Source organism: Atheta coriaria, unplaced genomic scaffold (assembly GCF_025399875.1).
Source record: "Atheta coriaria isolate IRGN ID8LTWV9N9 unplaced genomic scaffold, Caltech_Dcor_3.1 hic_scaffold_3_pilon, whole genome shotgun sequence".
Taxonomy (NCBI): Eukaryota; Metazoa; Arthropoda; class Insecta; order Coleoptera; family Staphylinidae; genus Dalotia; species Dalotia coriaria.
This window is the reverse complement of record NW_027045445.1, coordinates 2,099,688-2,120,100: the sequence shown is the minus strand read 5'-3', so window position 1 is coordinate 2,120,100 and position 20,413 is coordinate 2,099,688. Positions and strand designations below refer to the sequence as shown.

The 20,413-nt window shown below is 36.8% G+C and overlaps 8 protein-coding genes across 8 annotated transcripts in view; 5 read left to right on the top strand and 3 right to left on the bottom strand.

The window, feature by feature from the left end:
• Positions 1–2: 2 nt before the first annotated feature.
• On the top strand, positions 3–2,598 carry LOC135789902 (nuclear cap-binding protein subunit 3-like). Its single transcript, XM_065299968.1, has 2 exons — positions 3–420; positions 484–2,598. Exons 1-2 carry the CDS (start codon positions 205–207, stop codon positions 2,233–2,235), a joined length of 1,968 nt encoding a protein of 655 aa, XP_065156040.1. The 5' UTR covers positions 3–204; the 3' UTR covers positions 2,236–2,598.
• Positions 2,599–3,100: 502 nt separating this feature from the next.
• Positions 3,101–5,907, top strand: LOC135789490 (troponin C, isoallergen Bla g 6.0301-like). Its single transcript, XM_065299336.1, has 6 exons — positions 3,101–3,297; positions 3,378–3,414; positions 4,412–4,555; positions 4,640–4,759; positions 5,450–5,581; positions 5,645–5,907. The coding sequence occupies exons 1-6, from the start codon at positions 3,292–3,294 to the stop codon at positions 5,671–5,673; spliced, it is 468 nt and encodes a 155-aa protein (XP_065155408.1). The 5' UTR covers positions 3,101–3,291; the 3' UTR covers positions 5,674–5,907.
• Positions 5,908–6,764: 857 nt separating this feature from the next.
• Positions 6,765–9,137, top strand: LOC135789491 (troponin C). Its single transcript, XM_065299337.1, has 5 exons — positions 6,765–6,934; positions 7,137–7,164; positions 8,041–8,184; positions 8,244–8,495; positions 8,883–9,137. The coding sequence occupies exons 1-5, from the start codon at positions 6,932–6,934 to the stop codon at positions 8,909–8,911; spliced, it is 456 nt and encodes a 151-aa protein (XP_065155409.1). The 5' UTR covers positions 6,765–6,931; the 3' UTR covers positions 8,912–9,137.
• Positions 9,138–9,357: 220 nt separating this feature from the next.
• Positions 9,358–10,774, top strand: LOC135789489 (F-box only protein 6-like). The gene is made up of 2 exons (XM_065299335.1): positions 9,358–10,306; positions 10,365–10,774. Exons 1-2 carry the CDS (start codon positions 9,617–9,619, stop codon positions 10,536–10,538), a joined length of 864 nt encoding a protein of 287 aa, XP_065155407.1. The 5' UTR covers positions 9,358–9,616; the 3' UTR covers positions 10,539–10,774.
• A 77-nt stretch (positions 10,775–10,851) lies between these two features.
• Positions 10,852–14,579, bottom strand: LOC135789480 (NCK-interacting protein with SH3 domain). Its single transcript, XM_065299325.1, has 6 exons — positions 14,379–14,579; positions 14,030–14,080; positions 13,109–13,974; positions 12,752–13,058; positions 12,295–12,695; positions 10,852–12,243 (listed from the first exon to the last, which is right to left on the bottom strand). The coding sequence occupies exons 2-6, from the start codon at positions 14,052–14,054 to the stop codon at positions 12,055–12,057; spliced, it is 1,788 nt and encodes a 595-aa protein (XP_065155397.1). The 5' UTR covers positions 14,055–14,080; positions 14,379–14,579; the 3' UTR covers positions 10,852–12,054.
• A 105-nt stretch (positions 14,580–14,684) lies between these two features.
• Positions 14,685–20,413, top strand: part of Orc5 (origin recognition complex subunit 5) — a 38,715-nt gene continuing 32,986 nt past the window's right edge. The window contains exon 1 of the mRNA XM_065299328.1: positions 14,685–14,844. The gene's annotated coding sequence lies outside the window, so the exon portion shown is untranslated. The remainder of the gene's footprint in view (positions 14,845–20,413) is intronic.
• Positions 15,200–17,973, bottom strand: LOC135803968 (annexin B9-like). The gene is made up of 6 exons (XM_065317722.1): positions 17,794–17,973; positions 17,640–17,729; positions 16,908–17,318; positions 16,134–16,515; positions 15,548–16,056; positions 15,200–15,490 (listed from the first exon to the last, which is right to left on the bottom strand). Exons 2-6 carry the CDS (start codon positions 17,661–17,663, stop codon positions 15,434–15,436), a joined length of 1,383 nt encoding a protein of 460 aa, XP_065173794.1. The 5' UTR covers positions 17,664–17,729; positions 17,794–17,973; the 3' UTR covers positions 15,200–15,433.
• LOC135803969 (annexin B9-like) lies at positions 18,341–19,949 on the bottom strand. The gene is made up of 5 exons (XM_065317724.1): positions 19,698–19,949; positions 19,228–19,603; positions 19,093–19,172; positions 18,559–18,987; positions 18,341–18,507 (listed from the first exon to the last, which is right to left on the bottom strand). Exons 1-5 carry the CDS (start codon positions 19,707–19,709, stop codon positions 18,457–18,459), a joined length of 948 nt encoding a protein of 315 aa, XP_065173796.1. The 5' UTR covers positions 19,710–19,949; the 3' UTR covers positions 18,341–18,456.

Here is a 20,413-nt window from a genome sequence, read left to right as displayed (position 1 = left end):
TAAATCAAAGTTTTTAAACTTTATTTATTGAATGTTCACCTGCTAATGTTTAAATTTACCGCTTGGTTTCACGTCAGACGTCAATGATAAGGTTAGATCATACAGGCTTTGTTTTTTTCTTTTGAAGCGTCGTCTCTTCAAAGCGTGTTGTTCGAATCCAAAACTATATAATAAATTGAGTTTATTAAAGATAATAAATTAATTATGGCTGAGAGTGATGCAAACAGCGCGAGGCCAAACATTAGGATCGAAATCCATAATAGTTTTGCCGAATCCATGGACGTGGATCTGGAAAACTCCGCCACAAAGTTAAGCGATGGCGAAGAAGGAGAAATCATCGAGGAATCAGTGGATTTTGACGATATTATTGATAACACCATTACTTATCCATCAAGACCAAGTTCTCAACACCAAAGAAAAGTATGTTTACTCAAAACTAACAGTATTTAATGACTAAAGTATTAAAAATTGATGTTATTTCAGGCGCAATCTTCTGGTCCCAACAATTTTGACAAGGATGATCTAAATAAACGTTTGGAGAGAGCCAATAGATTCCAGATGGACAACAAAGAAGCAGTCAAACTTACAAGAGAAAACTTTGAAACCCTGCATGAGAGTTTGGGCATTAATCATGATAATGAAGATGAGGTGTGTTTTGACACTTTGCATCTTCATGGCACTGAAAAAATGAGCTCACATCATTTATTAGAGTACTTTGACAAATTTTCACCACTTGCAATTGAATGGGTAGACAATAATGCATGTAATGTCTTGTGGTCAGATGATGTATCATCAGCCAGGGCTTTATTTCATATGTCCAAGCCTATAAAAGGATTACCAGTGGAAGCTGGTCATGTACCTGAAATAGGAAAAAGTATTCTATTAAAAAATAATAATGGAGATGCTGAAGAAGATGATGAAAATGGAGAAGGAGTCTCCATATCTGATATTAACATACCTATTCCGCCTGGTTATTGGCGTTTGGGTGCGCCACACCAGAAATCAACATGTATCTTAATCAGGTTTGCACTTATCTCAGACCGAAGAGTTTTAAATTCAGAAAGAGGTGGTGGGATCATTTCCGAGTCGAAGAAAGCTGAATTTCGAGGAATATTTGAACGTAATCGCGACATTCCCACGAAAAATCCGTGGGGTGATCTTGCACGATCGTGGAACAGAGATAAGAAAACAGAAGATGTAGCGGAGCCTGTCGTCCAGCCAGCACCACAATTGAAGCACAGATTAGGTTTCAAACGAAGCCAAGAGACTGCTTTTGAGAAGGATAAGGATGCAGAGGAAATTAAACCTGTGGAAAAACCCAAAATACCTCGTATGCGTATGTATGCCGATGAGGAAGAAGCAAAAATCAAGCGAAAAAAGGCTTTGGATGCCATTAAACGCGCTGCAAATCCGCCGAAAACCGAAGTAGAACCACGCACGAATGATTTACGTTCAATGATTCGTGGAAAAGCTGGGCAACCACGTGAAATCCTTCATAACTTCGAAGCAAATGATGATGTTGACGATATTTTTGATCATCGAGACCCCGAAAGTGAATTGCCTCAAAGGTCTGAAGTCGATTTATCTTGTAGATTAACTAGTTCAAGATTAAAGTTTACAAATCCTGCTCCGTTAACGATTCAAAAGCGTAATGATACCACGGACGTTCGACAACGCCTTGATAACAAGAAAACGAAACAACATCGTTTCAGAGATGAGTTACTTAAGAACAGGCGTCATAAGTCACCAACGCCACCACCGAGAGAATCACGTAATAGAAATTATGATAAACGTTCGAGGCACATGGACGTGGAAAATGAGCAGTCTTATTCTGAGGAAGATGAAGACATGAAAACCAACAGTAAAGTAACCGTAGTTATTAAAAAACCGAAACAACCCACGGTGGCTTCCACTGTTTGGTCAAGAGTAAACACTGCTGCAAGAGGCAATCCTTCAGTGAAGGATAGATTACAAATGCCAGCTGCAGGTTCACGTGGCAGAAAAACACGAGATTCTCGCACGTCAAGTGAAGATGATAGTGGCGACAGTAGCGGTGATGCTTCTTCCAATGAAGACGATAGTATGAATCTTGGGGATGGGGATGTAGGCAATGGCAACGCTAAAATTCTTGATCGTCCCGGTTTTAAGAATTTTGGTCGTATGGCATCGGACAAAATGGGAGATCATAAGAGTCCATTGCGAATTGAAATTAATAATGATCATTATAAGAAATAATTTCTTATGTGTGTGGTTGTTTTATCTTATTTTGCCTAAGCAATCTGTAAATGGTAGGCAATTTATTTTTCGTGGTTGAAACGAATAGAAATCCTAAAGATTTAGTTTAGCTATAAAATGACCTTATTTAACAGTTGCATTGTCCAACTTTTAAATAAATTAATTATTTGGTTTTATCCAATATATTTACTATGTTTTGACATTTGCAAATCCTCCCTATTGCGATGTTTGTTTGTATGAAGTATGAGGAATTGCGAAAAATGAGGTGAAGAAAACTGATGACAAATCTTAGGTCAGTGTTTACCAATTTTTGCCAAGCTGTTGTACCTCGGAAATAGGAATAAACGTAAACATACTAGTGTATTTCTATTGTAAATCTATTATTACATACTATTTTACAAACTTAGCTGCATGTTTTTGCAGAAACGTATTTGGCTAGATTTCAAGATAATATTATGTACATTATGAGCGCTTTGATGTATACGTTAAGAATGTCTATAATTTTCTTCTTTTGACATCTCTGCGTACAGTATGTGAAAAGTGTGGCTGAATTTTATAAAATTAAAAACAAATAATCATAATAATTAAACTTTTTTTCAAAAAAAATTAAAAATTATTTTTGAATTTTTAAAATCATAAGTACCTGTAACAAGATAGAAGTTTATGAGCATCATCACTCATTCGAGATGTAAGTATAATTGGCACAAATTTATAGACAACGCAGTTCGTGCAAGAACCCGTAATAATATTATTGCGACGTTTTCCAATTGTCTGCGTCTAAAAACGAAGCGTTTTCCGCTAGTCGCGCGGCATGTTTACGAAAACTTCCAGCCGACTGCATTAGCAAGCGACTATAAAAGTGAAGAAAACGCAACACGCTATAACAAACTATACCCGGTGTCAGCGAACGCAGTTGCAGTCGACCGCCGACCATAGTGCATCTAACTCTTTGGGCTACAACTAAAATTAAGTCGAAGACAATTCGCCACTGAGCCATTTTATTTACTCGTATTTATTGCTTTGTGATCCGTAAACCTTGACAATCGCATCATCGCTATGTTGGTAAGTTGAGAGTTGTGATTTGATTATCAGCCGCATTCGGCAGCGATCAATTTGGGTTATATTTGAAAATTGTGTTTTAGGGCCAGGGCGACGACTTGCCGCAGGAACAACTCGCCGGTGAGTATTTTTAGATCCGCACTCGCGTATAAATTCGGTTTCAATTTCACAACACCGGAGAGTTCACGCACTACGCACTACCATACATCGTGAGAATTGTGGAGTAATCCAGAAATGCAATTTACATAATATTTAACAGTAAAAAATACAAAAATTAAAAGTTTTGAAAAAATATGCAATTTAGCATAAAAAAATGCAGAAGCAAAACATTTACTAATTCGCCGTAATAATGAAGACATTATCTATAAAGTAAACTTAGATATTTTCACTTTACCTAAAAAACATTATCATGACTACGGTAAACAAACAAAAACCCTATAAATGGCGGCAGATATAATAAAAAAGTCTCTCATTTTCAATTTTAGCGAAAAATTACCCCTAATAAACAGTCAATTTTACGTAAATCACAATAAACTATTAATATTCCACATAATATTTTGATTTAACACATAACTGACTAAGAAAATAAATAAAAACTTAATTTTCCACAAAAAAAAAAAACAGCTGCAAAATTGTGATCTACAACATTTTTTCATCTTTTTCTTAATATAAATCATATTTTTCGACGATTTCCAAATGTTTCTCCCACAATCTGACAAAATTTCGTGTTATTTTCGCAGAAAAACACTTTAAATTCATGTTTCTAATATGTATCTCTAACCAGAAGCTATCTCGGCGGATATTAATACCGTCTAATTTATGGCGCTTTTATTTTAAACCGTGTGAAATTATAAATAGCCTTATTATAATCTATAATATGCATAGGCATCACATCTGCTTACATTTAGGTGTTTGCCCTCATTCGTCGTTCCTCTGCATTTACATCCATTCACTCGTGAAGCATTCAATTTTTATTTTTAACGCGTTTATAAAAAGGCCGAATCATTCTATTATTACACGTCACTCCACACCACACGCTGGTTTTTGCGTGTAATGTGGTTTCATTTGTTATGATAAACATAATAAATTTATTAATTTTATTCGCTTTTTTTTATAGTATTGAAAAAGGCGTTTGAAGCTTTCGATAATCAAAAGTCTGGATCAATCCCCACAGATATGGTGGCAGATATTCTGCGTCTCATGGGACAACCCTTTAATAAGAGAATTCTGGAGGAGTTGATTGATGAAGTTGACGCTGACAGTAAGATATTTTTATGTTTTTTGCGTTCGCAGCTGTGAAATGTTTGAAAAGTCATAAATTTCGCTAAATTACGATGAATTACAGAATCTGGCCGCTTGGAGTTCGACGAATTTGTCACTTTAGCTGCCAAATTCATCGTTGAGGAGGATGCTGAGGCCATGCAAAAGGAGTTGAAGGAAGCTTTTCGTCTGTACGACAAAGAAGGTATAATTCAACGTAAATATCATTTTTTTTTTTTGTTTCTCACCCACACAAATATTATCAACAAACAAACGTTTTTGTTTACGAGGCGAGGAGATAAGTTACTTTTTGGCAAAAACAATATTTGGCTCAAATATCATTGTTTTCCTTCGCTTTTTCTTTTTGGAAAGTAAAAGTATATAAACACATTCTGTGTTTGTGGTTCATTATTCTAATGAATTTATCGATTTATCGCTTTGTTTTGCGGGATTTTGTTTTGACAGAAGATAAAATATATTTAAAAAACAGTAGTTAATTCGTAAATTTGTTCACAATAGCAAATATTAGTCAGTAACTTATTTCCAGCCTGAAATAAATTTATTGCTTTGAGTAAAGTAGTAAAATTCCACTGCAACGCCACGAAATTTGTATGCATCTGGATGCAGTAGTATCGGGTTTGTTACGATTTGCTTTAAGACGTTTTGGACGAGCTCCAACTAAAATAATCCACGATCTGGGATTGACTAACATTTGAATTACTTCAAATGCTCAAAACTCTAAACCTAAACCAATCCCACGTTTGATACTCATATTCACACTCATATACCATACTGTTATTTCGACCTTCAAGATACATTCATATTTTTATTTTCAATTCCGGGTTTCCGGTTTTATTTTGTTCATATATCTAATTTCAATTTATGAACTTTTTAGGTAACGGTTACATCCCAACAAGTTGTCTTCGCGAAATCCTTCGTGAATTGGACGATCAATTGACCAACAAGGAGTTGGACTTGATGATCGAAGAGATTGATTCGGATGGTTCTGGTACAGTCGATTTTGATGGTAATAGAATAAATAGATATTAAATTATTAACAAATTATTATTGTTTATGGTTTTTTTTGTAGAATTTATGGAGATGATGACTGGAGAGTAGAGTTTTGTGTGGTACTGCATTCATCATCACTGATTAATCAACTTCAATGGACTTATGTTAAGACTATATTTTATACGAAGAATTTGTTGTAATTAATACGTGTTGATTATTTATTGGCTCAAAATTTTGTTGTGCATATACATTAGCATCTAATATTTATTAATAAGTTTGATCTTTGGGATAATACTATTGTACACAACAAAATATTTAATAAATTTTAACTAAATATTGAAAGGCACAATTATTTTCCTTTCAACATTGTGTTTGTGACTTGGATTTATTTTTTAAGAAGTAAAACGTTATTGAAACGATGTCTAATGTTTTTTAATAGTTTATTTTTTAACTTTGCTAATTATTAAGCTATTATTTTTCATAGGAGAAGCAAAAAACGTGGTTTGGGTTTTTGAACTGTAAAAAACGGTAGAATATTACAGGAAAACTAATAAAATCAAAAATACACTACGTGTCAACGTCAATTCCAAAGAAAACTATAAAAAGCTTGACAATATCCCAAAAACAAGTAAACACTCAAACAAACTTGTCTCAAATTACCAACATTTGTATAAACACTACCCAACAACTCCTACGCTATTTACACTTTGTGTTTCGTCCGCCATTGTCAGCATACTGAACTTACAACGCACTAAACCCCAAGAAGACAGCAGCGTAATGTTTATTCAAGCTCGGCGTAAACATTTCGCGTTCGTTTGTCTATCTAACCTTGTCGTTCACCCAATTTTCAGCCACATGCGCTTCACGTTTTTATTCCTGTTGTTTGGACCGCTCACCCATCGCACATCTCAAATTGTTGAAAAATGTTTATGCTCACACACTGAAGCAATACGCGTCAAATGGACGCGCCGACGTGCGAGAGCAAAATGTGCTGCACACGTACGCGCCCCGAGCGTGATATGCAAAATGTAAAAGAGGAAAAAAAGTTAAAAATAATGGCGAAAAACTGGAAATTGCTGCCGTTTGTAAGGTGCGTCCGGATTGGTGCGCGCGAATGCAAATGTTTCGTCTTGTGCATATGGCGCGCGCGGGCGCTTGGAGCGTGGAAAATCGTATAGCAAACCACTATAACCGCCCGTCGGGATAATATACAACACCGCCGCCTTCGTCGACGGATAAGTCACTCTTAGCTTTGCTCTCCACGAAGCTTCATCCCCAAGACAACTCACAACCAAAGTTTAAGTCTCCATCAAAGAAAGAAGTTTTGTGTTTTGTGTGATATCTAAAAACCGGAAGTTACTTTAATATGGTAAATATCAAGTTATTTCTTTTTCCCTTTTCCCTTTGCTTAGTGTTAAACAAATTTTGCATAGATTTTAGAAGCAAATCAATTTTTTTAAATTAAAAATTGCAAATTTTTGCTAAAAAAATTGCAAAAATGCTTTTGAGCTAGTATTCATCAATGTGGACATTTGTAACTAATGTGTTTTCTCTCCTTCGTTTGATTGCAGGATGAATTGCCCCCAGAACAGCTCGCTGGTAAGTGATTTACGTGCTCAGTGAATTGAGTTACGAGTTACTCTACTTGTGTACCATCTTAACTCCGCTAGTGATGATTGCAGAATTGCAAAATTTTGCAGCTACAAGTTATACGCATTTATAAATAAATTCTCCCCAATATAAAATCAAAAGACGCCTTGTCACATCACGAAACATGTGACACAGAAGTACCATTATTTCAAAAGCTCGGGTGACAGTTATGATTCTATTAGCACCCACGTGCCAGATTTTAATATTATATGCACACAACAAATACTCATTCTGACAAGTTAAAACAAAGTTAAAAGTTAGTAATGCTTTTTTTATTACTTATCTTTAGTAAGTAATGCTTTTTGTTGTGTACGAGTAGATTATTAGGATTTTCAATGCTTGAATTTTCGAAATTGAACACTTTCGATGTGCCTTGCGTTCACTTGCCAAACGTCAAATAAATTACGCCGATGGCTAAGTTTAAATTTCGTGTTTGTTGATCGGGAACTCAAGTGATTTGCAGTGCGCGGTTAATAGACACACATCTATTCGTTTCGAGCGTCTAACCGTCTCACGAAACGATCACGATCGCAATGATGTCGAAAATTATTACGCCAAAGCAAATTTTTCATAACATACAACTCGGCCACTTGGACTTGGATGTGGGTGTCGTGGGTGCAAAATACGAGCGAGTCAGCTGAAATATAGACCTAGAGCACTTCCAGTGCTAACGTGTAAACTTCGAAAATACGAGCATATGATATGTGAGGCGGCTGAAAAGTAAAGCCAAATTGCTCACACCTGTTTTGAATGTACCATCGGGAATTTATCACATGGCAGCCGTGTGACTAAAAAAATTAATGATTGAATGTAATTTAATTCCAGTCTTGAAGAAGGCGTTCGAAGCTTTCGACAGCCAAAAATCCGGATCAATTCCAACTGACATGGTTGCTGATATTCTGCGACTTATGGGTCAACCTTTCGATAAGAAAATCTTAGAGGAATTGATTGATGAAGTTGATGCTGACAGTAAGATTATTATTTTTAATTTTTAAGCGTTTTTACATTAAACATCTTTATTCTATCAGAATCTGGACGTCTTGAGTTTGAAGAGTTCGTAACTCTGGCTGCTAAATTCATCGTTGAAGAAGATGACGAAGCCATGCAGAAAGAACTCAAGGAAGCTTTCCGCCTCTACGATAAAGAAGGCAACGGCTATATTCCTACAAGTTGTTTGCGTGAAATCCTTCGCGAACTCGATGATCAACTCACCGACAAGGAGTTGGACATGATGATCGAAGAAATCGATTCGGACGGTTCTGGCACCGTTGATTTTCAAGGTACCTATATACACCACAACCACACAATACATGAAAGCACACATAAAACATTTTAAACAACCATAAAAACTCATAAACAGAAACCTCGCTTCTTTTTGATAAATTTAGAAACGACTATAAATAAGTTATCCATGCGCAAAACGCACATCATGCACAAACTCAATCTCAATACATAATAAAAGCGTCGATGGCCGATCGAAAAACTTTGCGGTAAACTTGAACGCTTTTTTCATAGGCGAGCGTTGTTAAATTTAATAGTCGATCAAGGCGTTTCTGTTTATTGCCTAAAGCTACATTTTCTTTGGACACGCACCGAAATCGTATAATTTTTGGCGTTTTGCAAACGCGTTTTTACATCGTAACAATAACATAATATTCTATTTGCAGAATTTATGGAGATGATGACCGGCGAATAAACATTTCGCTAAATCAACCAACCGTCAAAGCTTTTAATTTTCAAGTGTTCAACAGTGTGGAAATACGGAGCCGATTAACATTTAAACTATTGAAATATTGAAAACGTTTCTTATCTGGAACAGATTTGTATTTGTACTAAAGTATTTTATTTTGATTTATTTAAATTTTAAATGATTGTATACAAAAGAAAATTGATTCTGAATAAAGAAGTATTTTGTTAATAAATTTGGTTTAATAATATTATTTATTTAATGTATAAAGAATATTGATATTAGACATTGATACCACTCTGTTTAAATTAAGATAACGCGTAAATATACTTGAAAAGTGAAATCTCGGCACAAATGCCAAATAACCGAATGAGTGTATTTTGATTATTTCCAAAAAATCTCATAAAGGTTATAAAAGTACTGATAGCTACTCTGTTTTAATAATGATATCGTGCACATAAACTTGAAAAGTTGAATCTCCCCACTAACTTCAATGACATTATTCATTACTGCACATTACTGGCTGAGCTCACGTTCAGCTGTCTTTGACGTTTAGATGTTTATTGTGTTGTTGTGCTCAACTTTTCACCGGTTTCTACCTATGTCCTTCCATATTTGTGCTTGTTGCACAATAATACGTACAATTGTGTGTACCGCCAGGTAGTATGAAGTCAGTTTTCAGCTGTTGATTGAGTAACACTTGAAAACAAAAGCATGGGAAATATGTTTCCCAAAAGCAACAACAATATGTCAGCGATAGAAGATGACGACGGCACAAACGGGTACTGTTTACGTGGTGTATATATTCCAGAAGATGTACTGATAATACTGCTAAGTCGTGTTGATCCTAAGCAACTTCTAAATTGCAAATTGGTGTGCAAAACATGGAATCGAATAATCAAGTCCAGAGCACTATGGCATGAAGTGTGTCTTCAGAATAATGTTACATGGAAATGCTTACCCTGGTATCTCTATTATGCTAAATTTGCCACTGATTTCTTTGATACGAATTTAATAAAGAATGGAAATGGACAAGAGAAATTTGATCATTGGGTAATCAATCCTGTTTTTAGTGGTGATGGTTTTGTGATTGAGAATGAACCAAGTGGAAGTTGTCCTTTGCCAGAGGACGTTGATGATTTCAGAGGCCATAAGAGTTGTTTTGCTACTTCATTTGGCTTATGTAGCAAGCAACAAGTTCTTAAATTCAAGAACAGTCCATTTAAAAGGCACATTATAAATAAATTCAAACCTACAATTATTGTAAGCGAATGGTTTGCGCCGCGATTTGATTGTTCAGCTAGATTTAAGCTAGTAATTCGTGTAGTATCATCACACAAAAACTTTAACTGTTTTATAAAAGAAAATATGTTTGAACAATGGACAGAAGGAATATGGGAAAAGGTAATATTTAACTTCTATTTCTTATCTACTTGTGTAAATATATGTGATTTAATTCCAGTTTACACTTGAAATCAATGATTATGATGATGATATTGATTACATTGTGTATCAACATGATGGACAAGATGGATTATTCTGGAAAGGACACTATGGAGTGAAAATGGCTGGAGCTTCCTTGAAATTCTCATTTGATAGTATAGCTGAGCAGGATATCTCAGAAGAGATGGAGTAATGTATAATATGGTATATATTTTTGTACAATCAAAATAGTTTAATTGGAAACTCAAATTAAGCCAACTAATATATTTTAATATATTTTTAACAACCATTATTATATTTCAAAGTTTATTTTTGTTGATTGCACTAATTTTTAAAAATTGCTGTGAGTTAAATTTTCATATATATTATACTAAGTTACCTGGAATACTTTACTTTGTATATACTAAAAATATATATTGCAATTACTAAGTATGGTTATTTAAATATTTTTCCAAATGTATTACATTGCATAGAATGATTTATAATGTAGAATCAATACCACTGGGTTTACATGGTATGTATATATTTGCTTTATACGATCGGAACAGATAATTTCATAAATGCTGATAAGAAGTACATAACAGATCAGGTATGATCAAATAACAATTCACATTTGGTATCAATTTTGGTACTGCTTCCACGATAGATTTGACAATGCTCAAGAAATAAAATAGTTGCGGAAATTTGAAGACATTGTTTTGCATTTAGATCTCTTATAATAATTTTATGTAAAGTGCTTTCTGCCATAATTTGTACTATTATTTATCAATTTAGTCATTATTATATTGTACAGATGATAAATACATATTTGGTATGGTATTGCAGATTAGGAATTGCTAAATAGTGATTTGCTAAAGCTAAAAACTGTAAAACTAGGCCGCTAAATTGCACCCACACATTACTATCAGCTTGACTCATCCCTGTATTTAAAACGTACATACATCTGTTTGTTTAACTTTTATCATGAATCATGGATATTCATCTACAAGTCATGCTCATGTTGAGATATTGTGTTCGAAGCGGATCGACACATTTACTGCTCAGTTCTGCTTGACATCATTTAACTTGGCACATACCCATCGCTTTATACTTGATGGCGCGCTACTAACGCCCACATTGACACAGCCACTTTAACGCAAACATTTCTAGATAATCATCTAACACGTAAACTGTAAAATAGACACTTTAAGCGTTTGCATAGAATGTAACAATACATACAGCTCTAAAGAAAGTGCATAACGTCCATTATAAGGCGCTCTAATAAACAGATAATTAGAAATACAACAATCCAACTAGATTTCACATTTAAAATGAAATAATATCTCTTTCTCGGTGAAGGTATCATACAAATCGAGTAATATTTATGCTAACAACTACATTACAATGAATGTTATATACCATCAAACGTGAAACCAGAAGTATATCGATTTTTTTCTATTCCTAACAAGCATAAACTTTAAATGCGCGATAAAATTTCCAAACAAAATCCTATATGTATAATATCACATAAAAATATAGTTATTATTCGCTTCCTTTGGAGTATTAATTGTTCATAATTATATATAGTTTGATATTGAAAGTGTTATAGCTGTCAAAAATGTTATCATACTAGTATAGGAGTTCTAAAATTAAATGTTGGAAGTATTTTAAGAGGTTCAACACTAGAACGTGTCACAATGTACATTCACGAAAGGTGAGACTTTGAAAACTTATTTAAAATATTCAGGAAACTCGTTGATTATCTCCTTGACGAGTTTTTGATCTTGCACGCTTTGGCCGGATTCTTCGCAGAAGATCCTCGTGAAACATTTGAGAATCTCGTCGCGCTGATGCATATGCTCGCTGTAATTCGTATTGCGGACGATTCGTCGACACAATTCAATGTGTTGGTGCCGCCTCTGCACATAAACTCGTGATAAAAATAAACCAATAATGTAACAAAGCTTTACCTTATCTCCAGCTGATAAATCGGATATATTACGAACAGTAATATCGATGCAGACTTTAACATCATTCGTATAGAACAAATCAGCCGTTTTCTGGACGTTAAATAGGTCATTGAATAGTTTAACGACAGAATGAGGTGGCGCCGGTTCATGGTCGAAAATACGCGACGGATCCTCGTCGCGATTGAATAACAACAGAATCTTCTCGGTGAAATGCTTCGCAACGTCACGTTCAGCTAACGCTTTTACAACGATATTATCGTCGCTGTTCAAATCATCAAATTGTAAATTAAACGAAAGAATAAAATTGACAAATAAATCGGGAATATCCTCATCGTAGTCTTCCTCCGGTGGACATTCAATATTATCAAGTATGAATCGAAGAAATTCCGATCCAAGAAACTCTACGAATTGATTGAACGTGTTAATATTTGTTATGTTTATAATTAATGAGTCATACCTAAATGCGTGACAGGCATCGGTTCGCCCATTGAAAACATCATTGTGAGAAGCAGCGCGGAATAATTGAGTTTGGTAGCGTTGTTGGGATTGGCCAGCATATCTCTCGCCAATTCACCCGGCAGCACCGAGTTCAACATGATGACCAGTATTGTTTTTTCTAGCCCACACATACAGCCAAATACTTGTAGGAGGAGCTGTCGAATCGACCATCGCACTTCCATTTGATAATATTGAATGAGTGTAATAACCACATGATAGTGGTCTTGGGAAATCACGTGTTTCGTTATACTGGGATCAGCGTTACTCTGGAATTAATCAATTAGTAATTTTACCAGAGACAATACAAACATCTTACGAGAATAGAACGTAACTCGATTAAATAATCTTTAATCGTGTCTTCATCTTCATGCAACATCCAACTTCTTTGCTGGGAATCTTCTTTGCAATAAGTCAATTCATGAAAGATGATTTTCAACCTGCTAGCGTCGTGTGTCTGCTCAATTTGTACATCATCAACTGAGAGATTTTCTTCTGTATGTGTAAGAATTGTACTCAAATGTGGAAACACCGAGCCTGGTAGTAATTCATGCAAGCCTTGCACGACTGTCGCCACTGCAATTCGCGACATTTCGTGCGATAGTTGCGTGTTGATCCGCACACTCTCTACCAGTTCATAAACATTCTGTTTATTAATCATCGGATCTTGAAGTACGGCGCATTCAGTTGATTTGCGACGTTCTTCATTATCAACCTTATCAAATGAGTTTTCCTTCGACGGTTTCTGATCCAGATCAATTTCGTTCTCAAACTTTTCAATACTACGTTTGATTGTGTCTATAACACCGTCGCTATTTTTGTAGAGTAATTCCGGGCCGGTCCCGTTCTCGTTCGTCGAGTGATCCAGCTTTCTCTTCATGTCTTTTAGCCGCGTGAGTAGTTCTTTTTTATTTGAGGATAGATACTGAGGTGGAATTTCATTCCGACTAACGTAATCAATGACGTTCTCTAACCATTGATTGTAGAAACTTGGAGTGACATTTTGTGCTTCTACATAATTTGAAGGAATGTAGCCCATTTCCCCATGTTCATTGATCACTTCCCACCAGTTTTTGTGTTTTGTTGTTGTCTGATGAAGGATAAAGTAATCATTTGATTTAAAAGTGAGGGTTTTTGTGTAGGTTGCTTGGAAATCATACAGACTTCTGAGCATTTCTAAGTTATCTGAAAGCAAGTAATATTTTAACTTTTTTGTTATGAAAGGCAAAATATTGCATACCCATTTTTAAAATAGTGTTTGACATTTCTTCATCAGTTCCCAGTCCAAATTCTAGAAATTTATCAAATAAAAAGGCGTTTCCTATGCAATTCAAAGTTTATTCTTTTTCGATTAAATTATTATTAAAGTGGAGTATTTGGCAGTAGTGACAAGATTGAGAATGTGTAAAGTTTGAATTATTACAATTCTAAACGAATACCGCGCAATTTGTTTATCTTGCGGACCCTGCGGTTGTTTATATAGCGCTCCTGCTTGCGTGAACGTCCTTGGACTGCGCGCTGCCCTTTTCTGCCTCGCAGGATCACATCCACCAGCTGATTTCCTAGTTCAATGCCAATTCAAAACTTACCTATAATAACCCTGTTCACGTATCACAATTTCAGCACAATTCGCAGTCTTAAAGCACTCGGTTTGGTTGCTGTCGCCGCATCGCTATTTTAATCCACAATGCGTTGTAGGCTGTAGACAAAAAGACACCGGTCGCGGCTGTTGTCGTGCCCACAAGGCGACGTGCAGGATTAATCGATGGTGGAAAGCAGCAGCGGCGATATTTGAATCCGTTGTGCAATGTGTGTGGTGTGGCGCATGCCTACTACGCGCTCTATTCAAGCTCAAGGTTACGTTGGTTGGCTACGTTTTCTACGTGCGTGCAACGCGTGAAGCCTGCGTGTTTTAAATTGGCGCGCTTTTTACTCGGAGTGTGTTTTCGTTGTGCCGCGTCGTGCTTTAATTATTATAAAGAAAAAGACTCGTGAATTGTGAATTAACACGCATTCGTTCCACAAACTGCAGTGTTCAACATCGGGGCGTTTAAGGTATGTGGTATCACACTATATTACTTTGATTTTAAATGTTATAAAACATATGCAAGTTGTTTATACTTCTAACCCACAAAATTTTGCAAGTTACCCAAAAGCGGGACTAAAGCTACGATTATAAATGTGTTCATTATAGTGTTAGTATTATTTTCGCACTGAGATATGTTGTATGTAAAAGTTTTCATGAAACCTTATTAATTATATGGGAATATGAAAATCCATATAGAAATTTGCACAGGTTGAGATTATTGCTACTCAATTGGTTGCCTACCTTAAAACCTCAATATGCGAAGAAATTCTCAAAAAAAAATATCTGCTAGTTTAAGGTCGTTTGGATAAACATTCAGACACATTTTAAAATATGTAGTATAAATTTATTAGAAACATCTATTTATATAATTTGCGTGCATAAAATAGTTATGAACATTCATCAAAATTGATCCATAAAAGGCGTTTTCCAGTCGACAAGTTATTAATACAATAGTAATTAATAAAATTAATTTCATATAAATTTACGTAGACCTATTGGACAGGAATAAGTTTTGCAAATAGACATTCATTCAATATAAGTACTGAAGCTGGTCATTTAATACTCGCCAATCAGGCACAACAACAACTTCTTGTAGTCTCCAGATGCATCACCCTATAAACAAACAAAAAAGTTAATTTTGTTGTCCGCCCGCGAAAAATTAAAACATACCGAAATAGCATCCTTGAGCGATTCGCCGTACTTCGCTAGGTAATTAGTTTTGACATCCTCCATATCAACCTCACAGCGTGTGCTTACAAGACGAATAAGTTGTCTGTCATTGGTGCCCATACCTTTGACGCTTTCATGCAACATTTTCGCGTAAAACGCCGGTCGGTTACGAACACAGCGTATGATGGCAAGCAGACCATCTTCGCTATTACCAGAGAACTCGCTTTTCACGGATTCCTCAATACTGCGCCCGGAAATGCGCTGATACTCGTCAAAGACAACACGCAAATGCGGATAACTTCTCTGGCACATAATCATATTAAACGTGGATTCATCCGTTCCCCAACGCAATTCACCAGCGTTTAGTAAATCTTGCGCATCGGCTGTTGCTTGGGCATGGTTCACGTGTGGATTTTCATCTCGTCCAGCAGTACACAGAGAAACCAACAGACGTTTGAATGTACCGGATGTATCTCCCCTTAAATCATCTTCCAATGATCGATAATACGCTAAAAATCGTTATAGTTGATTAGAATCGTTATATCAATAAGTTATATCAACATATTATATCGATAGGTGTTATTACCTGCTTGATAAGCGGCGGTTATGCAACGAATTTCATTGTTATCCATCGAGCACATGATTTCGATAAGGGTCTCCTCATTGGTGCCGATACCACTGATAGCGTGGTGCAGTTCTTTAGCGTAGAATGATGGAAGCGGTGTCATTAGTGCAACCAACAAATCTTCGAATTTTCCGCTCGTTTCACTCTTCAGATCTTTCACCAAATCTTTTCCGTATAAGGTTTTAAATTGTAGAGCAATCTCGAGGCGTTGAGAGTTCGTCCTGCGTCCCAGGACATTAATAATGGCCTTCTCGTCGGTGCCAAAACCTTTCATTGCTTTCCTTAAAACTTCCGCATCCGCCCGCGGGTCGAATGGATTAGCAGGGCGCAAGGTTGGAGTATACTGTAAACATGAAAATTAAGTTCAAGGTTGTAGCTATTTACTATTGTTGTTGTTTTAGCCATTAAACAATAGAAAACCTGTATAACTTTAGTTTAAATTTAGGTGCTTGTTATTTACCACTCGCATATTCATGATTTTATGATATTTAAGTCTATTACAGGTGGAGTTATGATAACGATAAATGCTTATTTTTGGTTATCAGTTAATTGGTTTGGAAAGTTAAGTGCGCCATATGAAAGCGAACTTTATTACGCGGGTATAAAAATGAATAAATTGACAATTACAAGTGGTTTCCATGTCGACGTCACATTAGCTCTAACGATCACATTTCGGACAACAGGTTTTCCCCAAGTACAATATATATTAGAATGGCGTGTAATCAGTAATCTCACCTTAATTTCATGACTAACACTTGGCGGGTTATGGACGTTGCCGACGGGCGGCTGATAACCACCGTCGCCCACGTGCGGAGGTAGATAACCGGGTGCTCCGGTTGGTGGAGGCGCGCCGGGATATCCGGGACCAGCAGGTGGCGGTCCCCCGGGATAACCGGGACCAGCGGGTGGTGGTCCCCCGGGATAACCAGGCCCACCGGCTGGCGGATAGCCAGGAGCGCCGCCATAGGGCGGGTAGGGAGCTGGCGCCATACCGCCGTACGGTTGTGGCATGTACATCGGTGTATTCATTGGCATGCCGAGGCTTGGCGGGAAGACGCCTTGCGGCGGGTACTGTGCGGGAGGGTAGCCGGGGTACGGCATGCCGGCTCCATGTTGCGGATACGGCGGCTGGGAGCCGTCTGGCGCCTGAATAAAATCAATAGCGGGTGTTTTTATCGTTTTTTGTTGCGTTGTCATTATCTATGTGGCATCGGAATAACACGACATACGTTCGCAAGTGCTTTGTGAAAAGGAATAATGGAATGTTCGTTGAATGGTGTTGGTAATATTTGAAAATGGAAATTACTTGGTCAGGATGTCAACATGCGACATGCAAACATCGTCACGACATGCGAAACAAACAAATTAGCACGAACGAGTTCTGTGTTAGTTTCGTGTTTTATTCCTATTTCCCTTCGATTCAATTGTGCTAGACCTTTATACGGATCTGAATTAATTAGCACTCACCTGTTGATACGGTGGGTAAGACATTGCGTTACGATTCAAACAAAACGACCTCGTTCAAACACTGCTATCACACGAACTGCAACTGAGACTCTACGTAGCGCAGTTTAATTTTATTAACTGTAACAAGCTACTGTTTGTCACTATAAATACGTACTGATTAAGAGCACTTCTAGAGGAGCGAATGATTCATACGCGGCGTTGTTATTTTTTTGGAAACGCACTGTCGTCAAACGATTGTGTGTGACGTGTTAGCGATGGACTGAGTCGCGTCGCGTTGTGAAATTATTAAAACGTCTAACCGCGATACGTTCAACCGGCACGTCACGTGCACTAGAGGGGATTGCGTGGTACAGTCGGAACACTGCAATGCGATGAATGAGAGTATGATGGGTATAGAAAACGCGGACGACATACAAATTACATTGGATTCGGAACAAGGTCAGGAGGTTTTTTCGAGACTGCGCAGGAATTGTTTATTCTTATTCTGTTGTGGTAGTTGTACCTAGTAGCAGATGTGGTTCCAATATTCGCTTCTGGGACCTGGTTAATTGTGTATTTATAAACGTGGTGGGATTGTTTAAATTTTATTTGATCGCTTAGCCTAGGCAACTTTACTAACCAGAAACTCAGGTTCAGGTAGAGCTTCTTAGAATTGTTTAATATTCACAGGGATTATTGAGGAGCGTAAAGATTTTACAGAATTGGCATTAATTCAGCATATTTTTTTCTCGAAAAGATAAAATTTATATAAATAAGTGACATTAACATTGGCCTTGTATTTATTTAACTTATCATGTGTAGATGGCCCAAATGTGAGCTAATTGACGATTGCAAGCAGACACCTTTTGTAGTCGCCGGATGTATCACTCTAAAGAAATTAATATTACTTTTAAATAATTCATTCATTTAATCAACTTACCCTAATCCAATCCGAAAGAGATTTGCCATATTTTTCTTCGAAAACGTTTTTCAACTCCCCCAAGTCGTTCTCCGACCGGGAGACAACAATGCGGATCAGTGTTCTGTCGTCGGTTCCAATACCGTCCATACTCTTGAACAGACGTTCCGCCAAGTAATCCATCTGATTTTGAATACAATGAACAATGTCCAACAAAGCCTCTTTGGCAGTACCCGAGAACTCGTTTTCAATGGCGGTTTGGATAGAATGACCTACGAGATGTTCGTACTCGTCGAAGATCTGCCTCAATTGAGGTCTGTTACGCTGGCACATTACCATGTTAAAAGTGGATTCATCTGTTCCAAACATCAATTCACCAGCGCGTAGTAAAGCCTGGGCATCTTGGTAGGCGAGTTCTTTGTTTACTTCGTCAGATTCATCCCTACCACCCTATAAAATTGATATATCTTATGTTAGTTACGTTCTGACGCGACAAACAGATCGATAAAATCTAGGATGTGTCTTTTCACTATTAAATTAAAAGCGAATACTTACAACAGATAATGAAACGAATAAACGTTTGACTGTCCCCGAGGTATCTCCTTTAATGTCACTCTCCAATGAGGATTGGTAGACTAAATCATTAATGCGTGTCATAAAGATATCATTGTTGAGTTAATAATTACTCACGTCCTTCATAAGCGTCCTTGATAGCAACGACCTCTTCATTAGTATGAATGGAAAGAATTTCCATGAGAGTTTTTTCATCAGTGCCCAAACCACTGATGGACTTATGTAATTCTTTCGCCTGGTACTCGACGGGGTTCATCATCAACGCGATGATTACATCCTCGAAGTTACCACGTAGCTCACTCTTCAACTCTTTGATGAGATCTTTACCGAACATAGTTTTGAATTGCGTGGCTATTTCGGCGCGTTGGGCATTCGTGCGGCCCGCGATGATGTCAATGATCGCTTTTTCGTCAGACCCGAAGCCCTTGAAGGCGGTCTTCAGTGCTTGGGCATCGGCAGCCGGATCGAATGGCTCCGCTGGTAATACTGTTGGCTATTAAATTTAATAAAACATTATATATATTATAAATAAATATTTATTGTCTAATTATATTTAGGTATTGAACGATTCACTGTAAGTTACTTACGCTGTAAACCATTTTGGAATCACAAAATGTGATGTGTACACAAGCGAGGTAATAAAAGTACTAGTTATATTTAACTGCGTGGACGCGTCTGCCACTCGGTGACCGGCTTCACTTGAATTGTAGCCGCGTCGTTCGAAAATGTCCGAGACTTCGAACGGAGAACAAGTTTTGAGTGGAGAATTCGCCTGCGCATGCGTGAGATTTGCTTCTGTACTTTAATTTGAAACTTGTAGGCGGATATCACGATGACTCATCAGTCTAGTTGATATCGTTCGTATTTCGTGGTTAGATTTTTACCGCGAATTGCTGTTTATTTATCAATGGCAACCAACATAAACTATAATTGTTCGTGTTACTCTGATTCAGCATTATTCATGTCTGGAAATGTCTGACTTTTTATTTCGTTTTATGTTCTGTCAGAGTTTGTCATGCTTGTTGGATTGCCTAGGTTAAAACCTTGAAATTGCTTTATTTTCTAGACTTATTCCGTCGTTTTTATCTAGATTTTAGTTTGAATTATTTATTAACACACTTAATAGCAGGAAATTACCGGCTTAGTGTGATTATGCAGTTTTATCTGTAATTTATTTCACTTTTCGTTTAAGTTTAAACGATGTGCACGTTTCAAGGTGCATAGTTCGTATAAATCATTTAAGCCTATTGATTTTATGCCTTTTATTTATCAATGGTTTGTGTTGTGCTATTCTGATGAAAAG